This window comes from Pleurodeles waltl, chromosome 7 (genome assembly GCF_031143425.1).
Source record: "Pleurodeles waltl isolate 20211129_DDA chromosome 7, aPleWal1.hap1.20221129, whole genome shotgun sequence".
In the NCBI taxonomy this organism is placed as follows: domain Eukaryota; kingdom Metazoa; phylum Chordata; class Amphibia; order Caudata; family Salamandridae; genus Pleurodeles; species Pleurodeles waltl.
Window position 1 is genome coordinate 265,805,876 of NC_090446.1, and position 17,127 is coordinate 265,823,002.

Here is a 17,127-nt window from a genome sequence, read left to right on the forward strand (position 1 = left end):
TTCCGATTGGGCCAGGAGATTGTGATAATAGGTACTTCTGGGCATGAGCACTTGTCCACCCATTATGCTGCCACTTCAGGAGAACTTCCTGTCTCAGCAGCATGGCAGGTCCTCCACCCAAACCTATGCAATCTGCTCCTCCATGCATGGAGATTGGGCAGCTGCAGTTGACAGAGTTTGATCTACGCTGAAAGTGGTGGATGTCATACTCACTGACAAATGCCCTTCATGAAGTCCATCTGTGCCAGGCGATGGGACAGGTTGCGGCTTAGTGTGATATCCACAAGACTGAGTCTTAGAAATCCGAGTTGTTGGATGTTCTTTTATTTGGTCCACCAATACCGTGCAGTGAGCACTGTTAGGGGTTGTTTGTCTGCCCTTTTGGCGTTTGCTGGATCAACCATCCTTGTTTAAATTACTTTTTGTGATGAGGTTAAATTCTTGACCATTTGTGATGCCAAAGTGGGACCTTAATTTGGTCTTAACATTTCTCATGTGTACACCCTTCGTGACGATGCATAGCTGCTTGTTGTGCTTCTTCATTTTGAAGACTATCTTCCACATTGCGATTACACAGCTCATTGAGTAAATTGGCATCAGGCACTGTTGGTGCATCCGCATATATGACATTTTGGGACAGCTTCCTTGAGAAAAGTTGTGACTCCTTTACATGTTGAACAGTCCATCACCGTACCTATGTTCTTTGTCCCACCTCATCCCTCACAAGTGAATAAGAGGCCCAAAAGGACTTTAAGCTTTTATATTGATTGTACCAAGGAACACAATGTGAATGATCAGCTTTTTTTTTGATTCTCTTGGGCAAAAAGGGTAGGCTGTGCAAGAGGGAATCCTTTTGAAGTGGACAGTCATCTCCATTATGCACTGGCTAAGAAACAGCCACCAGGTCCTCTGAAGTCCATTCCACCAGAGCTAAGGCTGTTACTACTACGTTGGCACATGGAATGGCTGTCCTTGAAATCGGCCAAGCTGTGACATAGGCGCACATATGATCACAAAGCACTATTGCCATGACAGTCACCTGCTGGGAAATGCCATTTTTCCCACTCAGTCTCACAAGACCATTTGATCTGAGTCCACTCCACAGACCCTCGTCCTGAGGAAGTTCTGCTCTGGTATTTGTTCCAGGGTGAGGAATCTGCAGATATAAGTATCCACCAGAAGTTCACATTATTTACCATCAGTCACACTGTTTCTGAAGGTTACTGTATCTAAGCCCAAATTCCTCACTGCCCTCCCTCTTCCCCATTCTGATGAGTGGCCTCTTTTAAACATCTGCAAAAGACCAAAGTTAGAAATCCGTGCAATGGTACCACCATTTGTTCATGCTCTGTGCCTGAGAGTGTGGAAAGAGACAAACATGAAACTGATGTCAAAGCGCACGGTTGAGACACATATGTGGCTTTTCTCTGTCACTTCCTGGGTGGTTTGAAGTCGTCACAAAGAGCCACCTAGCTGTGCAGAAGCATTGCTGGAGGAATTTTCTAGATCCTGTTGGGCACCTGGAGAGAGTTCGATTTGAGGAATATGTGGTTAGAGTATCCACCAGAAAGGGCATTAGTGAAGGTAAGTAACTTGTTCTTCTCTAAATATGTGGCAACTTTTTAAAAATGTTAATCTTGTATTTTAGTAGTCTTCTGAGGAACTATGTAAATTATATTAATGACATTAAATTGACTCTAGCCCAAACTCTTCCCATGACTGTCTCATTGGGCCTCGAGTTCTTGCAAATGGTTATTCCAAGGGGGGCTTATCTACCCTCCTTAAGGCCGTAATTAACTGGGAGGTCCATAGACTAAATGGTCCATCTAAAAATGTTATGTGGCTCTTTTTTGATAGAATTCATTTACATCAATAAATATTCTGTTATTTATTAATATGTGTACCTCTGGAAGGCGATCAAAAAGCACATGATGGAGAACATTTTTTTTATTATATTACATTGTCTGGCGTAGACAGTGCCATATTATGAGGCAGTGGCCCTAATAATCTCCCACCGTAGCTCTGACTCCACCAAACCAACCCCATGGCCATGTGAGATTACAGCCACGACTGTTAGAGTGTAAGCCTTTGTGTGTCAGAGCACACATATATTTTTCTCCTTCACATAAGGTGTCCATTTCCCTTTGATGTTGGCCATTCATTATGAGTACTATTCATTATAAGTCTCTCATTAGCATCTGAACTTCAGGTTCAGGTAACAAGATGCAGGTGTTTCTGTAGGCATCATTCATCAGCATATAAGGTAACCAAGAAAGGGCACGAAGAGACCTGCTCACCATGCAGGCTTTTCTAGAGCTTGAAAGAGGATCAATGTTTATTTCTAGTTAAAATACACTGGGTGGGAAATTCTGAAATCAATTTTGTTTTCCACATTTGTGAAATAGTGTTTGAAGGGTAATCATTTATGAACCTTGATTTTTCATTGCAACAGGTATGCCTAAAATTTTATGAATACGAATTCATGGAACTAGCTTGCCAGTGCCCTGCAGTAATCTGCTGTAGATGTGCTCCTACTCAGAAGGCCCAGATTGTGCGGTTACTGCAAGAACGGACCGGAAAGCTTACGTGTGCAGTAGGTAGGAAAACAATACAATTTGTGTTTTTTTTTCCCCTAAAGATTTCCAAATTATAATTTAAACTAAAACTCTTCTATAAAGTAAGAAAGTGTATAGATTCATGCACAGCTTCACAGTTTAAATTTGTTGATTTGTAGTTCACTCTATGAACTATTGCAATATTATTATAACCATATTTTTTTTAAACAATTTTTAAGTAAAGTTAGCTAACTTCCTTTTATTGTACAAAAGCTTAATGTTGAACCATCCGGTCATCATAAATATGAAATTTCATGCCCAAATATGTAACCAAATCGAGCACAAATAGCGTTCATAGGTCACTGAGCTTCAGTCTGGTGAGAAACCTGTAGATTGTATCAGTTTTGTTTAAGTGTTCATGTTAGTTGATTGGGAAATTTTGAGAGGTGGGAATGGTTTATGCCAATGTGTCATTATTTTCAAGTGTTAAAATTTTTGTATCAGCTTCAGTCATGTCTTTGATGTAGTTCTCTCACTTGGCAACACATATTGGCTTGTATTCTGTTGGATTGTGTATTGTAAGTGCTTGTAGGTCCCTTGAAGTTATGGATGTGCAACAGAATTTTACAATTTTTTTCTAGCACCTTCGGAGGTTTTAAGGTCCTGTGTATTGGACACTGGACTTATAGCTGACCGTGGAGAGACGGTGTGCATGGGTGTTGATACAAGGTTTGAGAGTGGCTTTGGGAGTGTAGCGAATCATGTTCACATCTTTGATGTGATATACCCTGATCATGGCAATGGGATGTGTAGGAATTTACAGAATTGAGAGGCTAATGTGCGGTGATTAGTCCAGTGAGATGCAATTAAGTGAGAAGAAGTAGAAGTCAAGATTATGGCAAAGAATGTGAGCGGTTGAGTTGAAGTTGAATGATAGGTTAAATAAGGTTGCAAAGTTTGAGAGAATCTCTTACTACTTTAATACAGTGGGGAGACGAAGTTGAGTAAGTGTATGTTGTATGTGATAGGGTTTAGGAAGAACAGTTGGAGGAAGCAAATGCTTGTTGAAACTGTGTAGGATAGATTAGCAATGCTTGAGAAGGAATGAGGTGTTGCATGTGGGGGAGAGAGTGATTCTTGCTGTTAGAAGCATTTTTTTTTTATTGTCTGTAGATTTCTTGACTGCTGTCAGTGAGCTCTTTTATTTGCTAGAGTGGTGCTTGTATTGGCTGTCGTTCAATTTGGGCAGCCAGGATGGCATGTCTGAGTGCCAAAGGTCAAATCAATGAGCTCTTGGTTGACAATGGTCAGTGGTTGGTGTGTTATCGATGAAGAGTGCTAGATGGTGTTGTGCACTTAGTGGATGTAATGATATCACTACTGAAAGAGGTCACAAAGAAATATTCCAAAACTATTTCATGTTTTAAGTTGGTGTTTTTTTATTTTTCATATTTAACTTGGTGATGTATTTACAGTTTAAACATGAATCATCCGGCTTGTGTGTTACTCAGGCAACTTAGGTCTATCAGCTCTTTCAAGTCTGTTGAAATCAAAACAATGATGTGGTATGATAGGTAAGAGTTCAAAGTTAAAAACATGGGTATGTATAGTTTATGTTACAGATATAACCCAGGTTGCTATGGTGGGAAATTTCGATGAGGGAAACCGGAAAGATCAAGATTAACTGGTGAACACAGTATACACTTTAAAAAATATATATTTTAGGATAGATTGAAAAAGATCACTGGAAGTAAGGAACAGCCTGTTCATTTTTCAGAACACACATCTCTTGTTTGGTTGTGAACCGTTTTAATGAGAAAGAGTGCATGTACAATAAAGGAGTGTCTCTGATGAGCACTTCTAACCACAGATTCCTCACCTTCCTTGTAAATATCCCAACGTACCAGACTTGATCCATAAACTTCAAAAGAAATACTCTTGCATGCAGACAGTTGCAGCTGTGTGACTCTGTGCCAACTTCATTCCACTTCAGAAGTGAGACGTGGAGTCGCATATCAGCGCCACCCATGTGCGCTGACATCAGTTCCTTTCTTTCCGTACCTTCAGATTTGGATTCTAAGCTCTGCTCCTTTTCTTCATTCCTTTACAAGATTTACAGTTTTGTTCCCTAAATTCTTTGAGTGTGAAAGAAAACATGTCTCCCCCTAAGATTGAAAGGTTTAAACCTTATAGGAACAGTCGCGAACAGATGTTTTTGTGACGTGTGCATTTGGGTTTGGTGCAGAACTGCAAGGCCTGCAACAACCGTGCATAGAAGAGTCGAAAGCCATCCATGAACGTGAAGCGAAGCTCTTTGACAAAAACTCCACAAGACTGAAAAACAGATCCTGCTCCCAGCCGAAGTCAAGAATATGAATCTGCTCCCTCACCTTAATTTGTTCCCTTGAAAGATCTTGTGGTTGAAGCCTTCAGGTACGTCCAAGAAGAAACAGAAGAATTCCAAGCAGAACTCAGCTCCTTCCCATCACTCTCATTCTCCAAAGAAGGTGCCTGGTTGTCACTGTTTCTCCAGATCTCGCTCCAATGAGGAGCCGGTTTCAACCTTTGTCCCAGTGTATCCTACGTTCCCAGGTACATTGGTGACATTGCAGCCGGTTGAAGTTTTAGAAGGGCGGGTTACCACTTGGGTGATCCATCTTCCCTACCATCTGTGCTCCTTGAACCCAATTTAGGTTCCACAGCGGCGAAGAGTTAGGATGCAGAGTCAAAATCTGTGCAGTTGCCTTGGACATCGACGCCGGCACCAACAGTGATGGCGGACAATCCACAACCTATTGTGGTATCCAACTTTGAGGCAAATTTGTCTTGACCTTGATGGAGGCAACGCCCACACTCCAGTGTGGCACAGGAAATTCTCAATCCACTTGTCTCAGACACTATATCTCTACTGTACAGACACTCACAGTCACTACACCAACTTTTTGGCACGGACTCTGACCAGAACTGGTACATAGTGCTACAAGATGCCAGTGAGTTGAATAGCTCACCCGATATTGGGTTTGTTTCACTCCCTGGTCCAGGAGCTGTGAAAAGTGATCCTTTGCAATAACCAGGAGAACTGCTGAAGTCCTTGACCTCCACCTTCTCACTATGGAATTAAAAACCAGTCTTCTGACCAAGGCCCCACATCCTGGCCAAGCACTGACCTAACCACTCCTACTCTTCAATGAGGCCCTCACTGATATTCTTTTGGGGGCATGGGCAAAGACAAATTCTAGCCCTCCAGTCAAATGCTAGGTGGCACACAACTCCAGGCAATCCTGACTTGTAACCCAGCATCCAACTCCTGTAAGCTTGGTAGTGCAGACTCACACCAGAGAGTAAATACTTATGAAAACGTTTGGCAAGAGGATATTTTCAGTAGCCAGTCTTGCCTTAAGGTCAGTCAATACCAGCTGTCTCCTAAGACGTTACACCCTTGTACTCTGGGAAATATTTGTTGAGACCTTACTGGCAGCTCCTGAAGACTTGTGTACCTCCTTGGCCCAAACTAATCAGGATGGCTGGAATGTGGCTAAGTTCCTCGTCCACTTTGGCCTAGAATCCATTGATTGGTTAGGAAGGACTATTGAGACAAACATTGCGTATCTGAGCCACGCATTGTTGAGATTAACCTGCTTCTCTGAGGACGTCCAGTCATCCCTAATGGACCTGCCCTTCGACTGGGTTGGTTTTCCACCCTAGAGCCTCAGCTGAGGAAAGTACATCCTTTGCAACAGTCATAGCAAGAGTTGCTTAAGTCTCTGGCCTCTACCTCCCTACTATGGAAGTAAGGTGGAGTCGAGCTTGGACAGTTTTAAAAAGAGCAGAGCAATGGCACGCTCTATGGGCGTTTCAACACTAGTCCGTCCTTCCACCCAACAGTTTCTTCCTTTTCAAATATATTGCAAGAGTTGGTGTATCTGTAGTGTCAGTTTCTGCTGTCCACACAGCAGGCTCCCAGTCTTTCTGAAGTCAGGTAATGTGCACAACAACCAGGCCATCAGGGGCAGCATACCTCCCAATCCTCTGCCATTCGGCAACAACTTTAAAACCTTTTTAGTGCACTCTTAGGGCACATAGCCTTACAGTAGTAGGCAGCATCAGCCACTTCCTAAAGAGATGGTAGAGCATCACATCTGACAGGTAAAATCTGCAAATTGTCCAATGGACTACACCCTGTCATTCCTTTTTAACCCCTGAAAAAAGAAAATAGGGGTTCCTCACAGGCTACCTGATGTTGGATCGGGATAGGGAGAACACAACAAAAATACTATAAAGGACAACCCATTTCCATCTATGTGCTCTCATAAGAGAGTTGTGAAGTACAATTGACATTCAAGTGTATTACTGTAATGAAGCATATCTCTTATATCTTTGATTTATTTTACATATTCTGATACATTTTCCTGCATAACTTGGACAGTAGCACCTTTAGGCTGCCAAATCCCCCCAGAAAGTTAAGAAAATTATATATACACACTCGCACCTCAATGCATCACATTCACACTCAGCATATCATACTCACTCACAAACCACAAATAAAAGCATGGGTGAACTCAATCTTATACCGTAGCATTATGATTAAGTACAAAACAAATCTCCAAAATTAACAATGACCCAGTGGTATCAGAGCACTGAACATAGAAAAGGGTTGTTTCGGTTATATACGTGTAGGCGGTATCCTCAATTGATTTGTCCACACGTGCTCTTTAGCCAACATAATCAGGGGTAGTGAGCGAGGAGATAAGTTAGTGAAGCAAAAAAATTTGCTTGTTGCCCTTTGTTTGCCTTTTGCCCCCCCCCAACGATGGTTTTGACCCCAGATCATTTTGTCTTTCTCCTCAGGATGGGGCACTGGTCCTGAGTTGTGGTCGAAAAAATGTAAAAAAAAATCTTGAAAAATATATTGTGAGCTAATCAATTGTCCACCCACATGTCCCGTGATGGAAAAGGGAAAAAAAATTATATCCTGTTTGGCAAAGAAAAATCGCATTTAGCATCTACGGCCTGCGGTATAATTAAAAAAATATATATGGGCAGTGATAAAATTATTCATTTGATGGCACGTGTAATTTTGTTGTATTTTATGGTAACAAAGAGCGCACAATATTGTAAAAAATGGCAGGATTGTTTGTGTAGGGGTGAGCCTCAGCACTGTGGTGGGTATCTGATGGTATATAGGAATGGAAAAAATAGGAATTCAAGTTGTGACCTAAAATGAGACCTGTAGTGTAAAGGGAAGGATTCTAAGAGGCATATATCGATTATAAAATACCTTGAGCCTCTGGTGAGGTAGCTTGTTTGTGTCCTTGTTTTTCCCTCTGCGCAACCCTGCTCATGTTATTGAGCATGTTTTTTTCAGTGATACTTATTATCGGTCTAGGGGAATTGATCATGATCGTTTTTTAGAAAGGACTTAACGTGGGTTTAACTGGAAGACATATGCTGAGTAAGGAATAACTACAGTTTTGATTGGTGCTTGTGACTTCTCTCAGATGACTCTGCTGGATGCTGCTTGCGTTCTCAAGCGTGTTTGTAAACAGGGACGATTATGGTCCTGCGGGGAGGGAGCACAATGACGTAAGAGCTCGAGGTTGCAAGCAACTCAGGAGCATTGCTTTTCAGTGTCTGGTGTCTGGCGATATTCACAAGGTGAGGAATCTGTAGTTGAGTATCCACCAAAAGGAGCATTACCAGATGTATCTTGTTCTTATGGTCTTGAATGCTGATGCACTATTTTTTTCAATAGTTTTGTCAGTTACATTAAAAAAATATTACTGCCTATAAAACACTTTGCCCCTCTTAACGAGTGGCAATATTTCCCATCGAACTTTAACTTTTGGAGGTGACTCCAAGCAGTGAAAAATGTGAGCAAATCTTTCCCAGTTATGGGGTGGTGTAGGCCACTCATAAAGGTCCAGGTATTCCTGACTTATCTTAAACGTGTGCAGTTATTGCCCATTCCAGGGAGAAATCTCAAAATTGCCTAAGTTGGTGTGGGGATACCAGCTGAAATCAAAATCATGGCCCCAAAATCCGATTTACTGGAAATGAGGGCCATTCTGTACCTTTATCTGAAACATGTATGATAAAGCTGTATTGGTGTTGCTTGCAGGCAGCATCTTAATTTGTCTAACACGATGCACTATATAATACCGTCTTTCTTTATAGCATTTATTTTCATGTGACCCATGTGCACTGGGAAAGAGGTAGAGAGGCCTCTAAATTGAAAATCCTCTCATACTTGAATTGTAGGGCTGAACCTGAAATTTGAAAAAGCATGGGGGCAGCAGCAGTGTTTTCTGAACAGGGAAGGAAGTATATGATCTCTAAACCTTTCTGTGGCATAAATCATATAATTGAAGTTATAAATATAACTGCTTTTTCAGGCTGGGCATCTTCTACAGTATATTACAAAGGTTACCAATACCCCTAAGGTGTCAAGACATGCTTTTTATCTGGGGTTTAAGAGCAATATAATGTGAACTAAACTGGAAATGTATTTAGAGCAGTAGTTGAAAAAATAGGCTGCAGAACTCTAGACTGACAGAATCTCGATCTCACAGAAGTATGTCCTTACAAAATAACAATCTGCACCTAAACCTCTTATCAAGCACTTGCACTTGCTTCCAAGTCTGCTAGGGCTGGAGTTCGACAAGTAGGTTAACCCATTCTAAAGTTGAGTGAAACGTGGTTTTCTGGATGTAAGAATTTAGATCATGAAAAGTGTGTAGGGGGGACAGAGTGATACGGTTGAGATATTAAAGTCTATTTTTGAGTCATTACTTTTGCTTTGTTGTCACGTGAACCTGTATTACCTAGCTGTATCAGCCTTGCATTTTAACCAACTACCTCTTGAATAGAACTGAAAAAAAAACTGAGAGCCCTGCTTCATGTACCGTTGTTAGTATGTTTATTTTCTTCTAAGTATTATTACTATTTCTCTTGCACGATTACCTTGGTCTGACTTGTACATTATATTGACTGACATTGTTCTTGGACGTAAATTGGCTGCTCTTAGGTGTAACACCTGCTATCTCTGACTTGATTTTTGCCCCTCCGGGATTGACTTTGCTACCCCTAATCTTAGGTCACGATGGCAGTTGTAACACCTTCCTGTACAAAACGTTTTTTGAGGCTTTTTCGTCTTTGTGCTATGGAAAGCAGTACATATTTCACAAAAGAAATGATAAGGCGAAATGAAGATATTTCTCCTTTATATGCATTTGCATCAAAATTCATGAACCACTCACGGAAGGCTTACCTAATGCAAACTAACACAACACAGCACAATGCGCCGTCTTAATTTTTCTCACAAAGCCACGCAAGTTCATACTTGTATGGCTTTGTAACTTCCAAAAAGTATTTTGTGTTTGGGCTGCATCAAAAAAGTGACGCAACCCAGATGAAAAACCTTTCTAATTTTGGACCTGTGTAAATAATGGCTTGCATCAAAATCCATGGGTAGATGCACTGAAATGCCCCTGCACCACCGATGAAAAGCCTACCTGATGGAAAGTAACATAAGGCAGTGCAATGCCCTGCGTTGCATTTTTGTTTCATAGCGACATAAATTGACTTTGGCATGGCTTGTAAATACCAAAGAGGATTTTACGTTGGCGCTGTGTCAAAAAAAGTGATGCCACCCAGGCGTAAAATCTTCCTAAATATGGGCAAATGTAAATGTGGGTTTCCATCAAAATCCATGGGTGAATGCATAGGAACATCCCATCCACCAATGGAATGCCGACCTGACACAAAACGAAAGGAAAGCAGTGCAATGCGATGCGTTGGGTTGCGTTATTTTTAATACAAATTCACTCAGTTCAATATTTGTGTGCTTTGTAAATACTGAAAAGGATCTTGTGTCGGGGCTGCGTCAAAAAAGTGACAATCACAATACAAAATCTTTGTAAATTTGGGCCTAAATATATCCCTAACCTTTAAGTTGCTGATCCACAAAACGAACAAGTTGAAACATCTTAGTGAAATCAGGATAACAAGAAAAACTGACACAGGCAGATCAGACCCGAGTCCTTATTGAGCCTCCTGATTCAACTAAAATGTTAAGAATGTATTTATTTGTGGAGGTGTCATACACCAAACTCTCCCCCTCTGAAGCTATGCTCGTGAATGTTCATGCACTGGATTTCAATTATGGAGTGTTTTTTTAAATTTATTTTTCTCTTCTTGACAAAGAGGTATGCAATTGACTTGTGAGAATTTGAATTTGAGTAGTTTAAATAGCCATGGCACAGCTAAACTTCTTTTCGTTGTTTTAATTTCTCTCTCAAAAACACTGTACGTTGGTGAACTGTTTTGTCGTTGTTGTTTTTCAGAAGTATATTTGCCTTGAGTCCTGACAGGAGCCTTTTATTTCTTTACCTTCCCATTGTAATTTTTTTTTCAATGTTTGTTATTTATATGTGAAACATTCACTCCATGACCCTAAACAAATCCAACTGCAACTGGGGGCACAGTGCTCCAGCTGCACCGTCCGGATTTGGGCTTAAGAATTATGAGAACAACACTACTATGCATAAACTGTACAATGATAACACAATCTACTGCCCATGTTTTACCAAGGCTGTGTCTGGGGGATGCTTGTTATCTATTTTCCCTATACAAGTGGCTGAGATGATTAAGCCGGTCAATGTTTAATTACCAACAAGGATTCATTTACTTTACGTGGCTTATTAACTAGCTCTTTATCAGGTCACACAGTAAGTGTGATGATAATTCTAGATGACATTTGGTTTCATAATTACATTTGATCATTTACTATGTCACTTAACTTCAGGTCAAAATTCAGAAATGAGTGTTTCCTTTGTGTGTTTGCTTAACTATTTAACTATTTACTGTGTTTTATGCCAAAGCTCCTCTTTCTATCAGTGATAGTGAATTTGAAATACAAGTGTTGATTTGTCCATGGTAAGAAGGAAACTGTCCATTCAATTGAGTAATTTGACACATGCTTTTCCTATATAAAAAGTATAATTGGTCCTTATAGGATCATTTTTACAAAGATTGTATCGGGAGTCCTCACCCACCTTGCTAATTGATGCTGAACAGCACCTTCTCTTAGTACATTGTGTCGAATGTTCCGGTTTTCACCAAATGCAATCTTTCTTCTGTAATCTAACCTGCAGGTGATGGAGGGAATGATGTTAGTATGATTCAAGAAGCGGACTGCGGTGTGGGAGTAGAAGGAAAGGTGAGCTTTCAGAATATGTCGTTTTTTTGCTATAAAGATATATTTGTTTTAATCTCTTTCGTCCTTCATAACATCAAGCAAATAATTTAATCAAAGTATAATTACCTTATTAAAATAGTAAAATAAAAAGTCTGTTGTTTATCTCCATTTCCTTATTCCCCCCTCTGCACTCTGTGTCATCTTTAAGACCTGAAGCTTGGTAGATCATTCCTTACCCTCCAGCTAGAGAATGTGTTGTCTACGTGCTTGACCACCATGTTTGATATACTATTTATGGTCACTCGTGAATGCATGCAACTCCTTTCTAATTGTGCTTGGTTTCTTCATGGTACAGGAAGGTAAACAAGCATCACTTGCGGCAGATTTCTCAGTCACTCAGTTTAAGCACTTGGGGAGATTACTCATGGTTCATGGTAGAAACAGCTACAAAAGGTCGGCAGCACTGAGCCAGTTTGTGATCCACAGGAGCCTCTGCATCAGTACAATGCAGGTAAGATTCCAATTGTATTCTCAGTTCTTATTGTTGTTGACAAATGTACCCCAGTGTGTATCTATTCAATGTTTGAAAGACACATTAGAGAAATTATTTGTTACGTGTGATTATACACTTACACCAACTCATTTCCTGTTTAGAAATAATATATGGTGCACCTCTTACCAGGGATTGAGCAGTATTGGTTTGCAAGTCTTATTTTTACACATCTATATTTTAAAGAGGACATTTAAATAGCACAGACCTAACCCTGGTGACAAGTTGAACACACCACACACATCAGGGAACCAGACGCTTAAGGATGAGGCCTCAAGACACAGGGTCAAAACTTTGCATACTCAACTAGGGCCCTAATTCATAAAGGTCACCTAGTATGCAAATTTGCTGGGCCACAGAGTGAAGAGTTCCGCTTTTTTGTGCTCTCTATATATGTTAACCGAAACTATAGTAGCACTGTAGTTACCTCACACTGTAATTTAAAAGCTTGTGAAGTTTTTAAACTGAGTGGATTTTATTAATAACCAGCTTTTTTCTGTATAGATCAAAATGATTTACATTATAAAACGCAGAAAGAGTACCAAAAACAGATAGACATTAAAAACCATCCTAACAACCAAAAGATGAGTATTTTAAAAGTTAGGGATGTTATTTTGGACTGAAGGAATTAATAAATAAAATAGAAATTTAAGAACAAACATGCGAGGATCATCTGAAGTGTAGTATTATAAGATTAGTTGAGTCTCCTTCCACCATGTAAACTTGATAACTTGGTTGGGTCCATTGAAAAGGATTAATGTGTTCATGCACAGCATCACTTTGGTTTTGTGCATTGTAACAACTTGTTTTGTTTTCTTCTTCTTATATATATGTCTTTATTATTCATAGCCATCGGTTTTGCTCACAGTTGTCACTCTGGTATATTCTATTATGAAGCAACAGAATTGTAAACAGAAATTTGTTAATTTGACTGTATTCATTAAGTTCCTCAACACGAGTGTCTTTTAAGTTCCAGTATGCTGGAGACCCAGAGTTTCTGGCTGCAATGGGCATTATAAGTGTTTCAGAAGTACCGTGGCTCCCTATTTTTAAATCTGGACATTTCACTGTTCAAAGCAAACAAAATACTTTGGTGAAAGATACCACCAATGAGTGTGGGAACTGGTGCAGAAACAGTCTACTGTTGGTATTTCTGACTGTGAGAATAAGAATGCAAGTGTACTGCTTTACTCAGAATGGATCCCTAGATCTCGTGGGAGTTTGTGATATTTATCATTTGGCGTTTTCTTTGTTGTGTTGTAGACAGTAAGGCATTCTATAGCAAGTTTGATCTCTATTTTTAAATGAGATTTAATATTTTTAAATAGGTTTTGCTGCGCAGTGGTTGGATCTGCTTTCAGTTTGAGGAGTATATGCATTAGATATCTCGTCTAGTATTCTTTTTAATTTTCATGTTGCGTTGATCCTCGTCTGTTGACATCCATACATACATCCATACATTTGGACTGTGCAATTGTAGCCATGATTTTGTAGAAAAAGAAGCATTCTTGCATGATTTTCCCACTAAAGTGCTAAATACTGTTTTCATGTTTTGTCATAGTCGGCAGGAGTTTTGATTGGTGCTGGTTCAGAAATGTTTTAGATTAAATGGCCTTCTCTAGCATTTATAGTGAAAGTAAGACTTTTCAGTTCTGTGCAAGTGAATTTATTTTGAAGAGACAGTTGTTCAAACAGATGACGCTGTACAACTATTTGGTCTGGATTACTGTCCTGCACTTTGTGGCATTTTAACACATGCATTATTTACATTTTCTTGCTATTCCCAAGTCTGAAAAGTGTTACGAATGTCTTGTTTTTGTCATCATTATTATACCGCTTCTTGCTTGGTTGATGTTTGCGCCATATATCAGAAATGAGTGTTAAAAACTTTTTTACATTAACTGTAAATGTTTGTAAAATGTGTTTTGGCTTTTGCACAGAAATTTCCAAATGCTGCACTGCTTTCACTTTTTCTGAAGTTAGTCTATAGGATTTTTAACAATTATATTCTGTGATCCTCTACCCATCTGTAGTGTGCAAACTAATTTGCTGACCAAACTTATACACATACACCAGTAACTTACAAACATATGTTTTAATGCATAGGCCCTCATTACAACCCTGACGGTAAGTGATAAAGCGGCGGTAACACCGCCAACAGGCCGGCGGTAAAAAAATGGAATCATGACCACGGTGGAAACCGCCAACACAGACAGCCACTTTAACACTCCGACCGCCACAGCGGTAGCAACAAACACCACGGCAGTAACCGGCAACAGCCAGGCGGAAGACAATGTACCGCCCACAGAATTACAACCCTCCCTTCCGCCAGCTTTTCCGGGGCAGTACCAGCGCCATCGAAAGCACGGGGGAAACAGAACACAGAAGGGAAACCACTCACTTATCGACACTCAAGGAAGAACCACGACGCCATGGAGCCCGAGCTGCAGGTGTTCCCTATGGTGGTGTATCTTCTCATATACCAGGAACATGAACACCGATGACGACGACTACGGTGAGTACTGCACCTAGCACAAAATGGAGGCGGGGAGGAAAAGGAGAGTGACACACACACGCAACACCATACACACAAACACATGCAACAACATTACATATACACCCCGTAACCCTCTGAAATAACGCAAGGACAAAAGGAATGGAGTAAAATGAGTGTAATATTAGTAATTTTCAGAATTACGTTCATAAAGATAAAACAGTATGTACAATATATACAAAAGGCGGGGCAATGCCCACTCCAAAATTGTCCGTGGCCCACTGGGCCAAACCACATAGTTAAGGCCACACTTTGCTCCTGCCTCAGTATGGAGAGAACACTGCAGGGGCATCAGGTCGAAAACACACAGGCACCTCAGGGGGACGGGGAATGGCAGGGGGGCAACTCATCCGGAAGATGGGACAACGCCACTGCTCCTGGAGGGGGCTACATGCCTACTGCTTGGTCCTGGGAAGTGCAAAGCCACAGTCTCTCAAGTGGGTGGTTTGCCCACTGCTTTTCCTGAGGAGTGCAAAGCCACAGTACCTCAAGGTGGTTTGCCCACTGCTTGGTCCTGGGGAGTGCAAAGCCACAGTCTCTCAAGTGGGTGGTTTGCCCACTGCTTGGTCCTGGGGAGTGCAAGGCCACAGTCACTCAAGTGGATGGCTTCTCCACTGGTTCTGGAGGGGGCCATATGCCCAGTGTGCTTCATCTTGGCAAGGAGGGGCTGAGTGGATGCCTTCTTCCACTGGTTCTGGAAGGGGCCTTGTGCCCAGTGTGCTTCATCCTGCCAAGGAAGGGCTTAGTGGATGCCTTCTTCCACTGGGTCTGGAGGGGGCCTTGTGCCCAGTGTGCTTCATCCTGGCAAGGAGGGGCTGAGTGGATGCCTTCTGCCACTGGGTCTGGAGGGGGAATTGCGCCCTGTGATGAAGATGTTTTGGAGTGCAAGGTCACAGTCTCTCACCTGGGTGTCACAACAACAGCTTATGCAGGGGCCAAGACGCACTGCAGCCCATGTAGTCACCACTACACACTGCTCTCTGGCAGTGACGGCTGCTCAATGGATGCCAGTTGCGCTGCAGGTGGCGGTGCTGGCAGTTGTGGCAGCCTCCAGGCTTTCACCTGCAGTCTCGGACGGCTGCCCACCGGGTCTGCTGCTGCTGGCAGTGCTGCTGCTTGCAGCGGGGCAGGTGGCGGTGCTAGCCACGGTGCAGGTGGCACTGCTGCCTGCGGTGCAGGTGGCGGTGCTGGCAGTTGTGGTGGTAGCATCCAGGCCTTCACCTGCAGCCTCGAATGGCTGAAGTGCCATGGCTGGTGTTCTGTGCCCCTTCCTTTTTCCTTGGCAGATGGTGGTGCCTCCTTCCCCTTGCTGGCTGGTGGTGCCTCCTTCCACTTGCTGGCTGCTGTCCCCTTCTTGCCCTTGCAAGGTGGCGGACCCTTCTTGGCCTTGGCAGGTGTTGCTGGCACACTGGCTGGGCTGACGGGTGCCTCCTTGGAGCCTCTCACAGCTGCTGAAACCACAATGGCTGTTGACTGGGCGGCTGAGGTGCTGAGGTGGGTTCTGGCACCCTGGCTCGAGGTGAAGGCCGGGGGGGGGGGTAGGGGTAGGGAGTAGGTCATTGTTGGCGAGGAAATGCTTCTTAGGGACACTGGGGCGGGAAGAGGGTGAAGGTTTGGGAGTGGAGGAAGAGGAAGTGGTTGTAGAAGGTGTCAGTCTGCTGTGTTTAGGTGCAGGTGCATGGGCTGGATGCTGTTGTGAAGTGGATGCCTGTTGGGTGGGTGTGTGCTTGCGTTTGTGTAGTTTGGGAGGAGGGGTCACAGACACAGGAGAGGTGTGCATGGATGTGGGGTTGGTGACTGCCAGTGAGGGCTGTGTAGTGATAGGCATGCTGGTGATGGATGTAGTGCATGCAGGTGTGAGTGGAGATGCTACTGGGAGGGAGGTGGATGAGGAGGAGGACACTGTGGAGGCAGTGGATGTTGGTGCGTCTGCATGGGGATGGTGCTTGTGTGAGTGCTTGTGAGATGAAGTGTGGTGCTTGTGTTTGCCTGAGCCACTTCTGTGTGTTGATTTGGATTAATGCTGGTCTGTGCTTGGGATAGGCTGGGGTTGAGGGGATTTGGACTGGGTAGAGGAAGTTGGAGGGGGAGGCTGGATACAGGGACAATGGCTGCCATCAGTGCGGAGGCCAGAGCCTGAAATGCTCTCTGTTGGGCCCCCACCCCAGAGTGAATGCCCTCCAGGTATGCATTTGTTTGTTGCAAATGCCCTGCTACACCCTAGATGGCATTCAGTAAGGTTGACTGCCCAACAGTGAGAGACCTCAGGAGG

At 42.5% G+C, this 17,127-nt stretch overlaps 1 protein-coding gene across 2 annotated transcripts in view; it reads left to right on the forward strand.

Annotated features, from left to right (window-relative positions):
- The window catches only part of ATP9A (ATPase phospholipid transporting 9A (putative)), a 534,117-nt gene that overhangs the window by 413,501 nt on the left and 103,489 nt on the right, over positions 1–17,127 (forward strand). For both annotated transcript variants that reach the window (XM_069243632.1, XM_069243631.1), the window contains exons 21-23: positions 2,453–2,597; positions 11,708–11,772; positions 12,107–12,262. In XM_069243632.1, the coding sequence (XP_069099733.1) occupies positions 2,453–2,597; positions 11,708–11,772; positions 12,107–12,262 (366 nt within the window). The remainder of the gene's footprint in view (positions 1–2,452; positions 2,598–11,707; positions 11,773–12,106; positions 12,263–17,127) is intronic.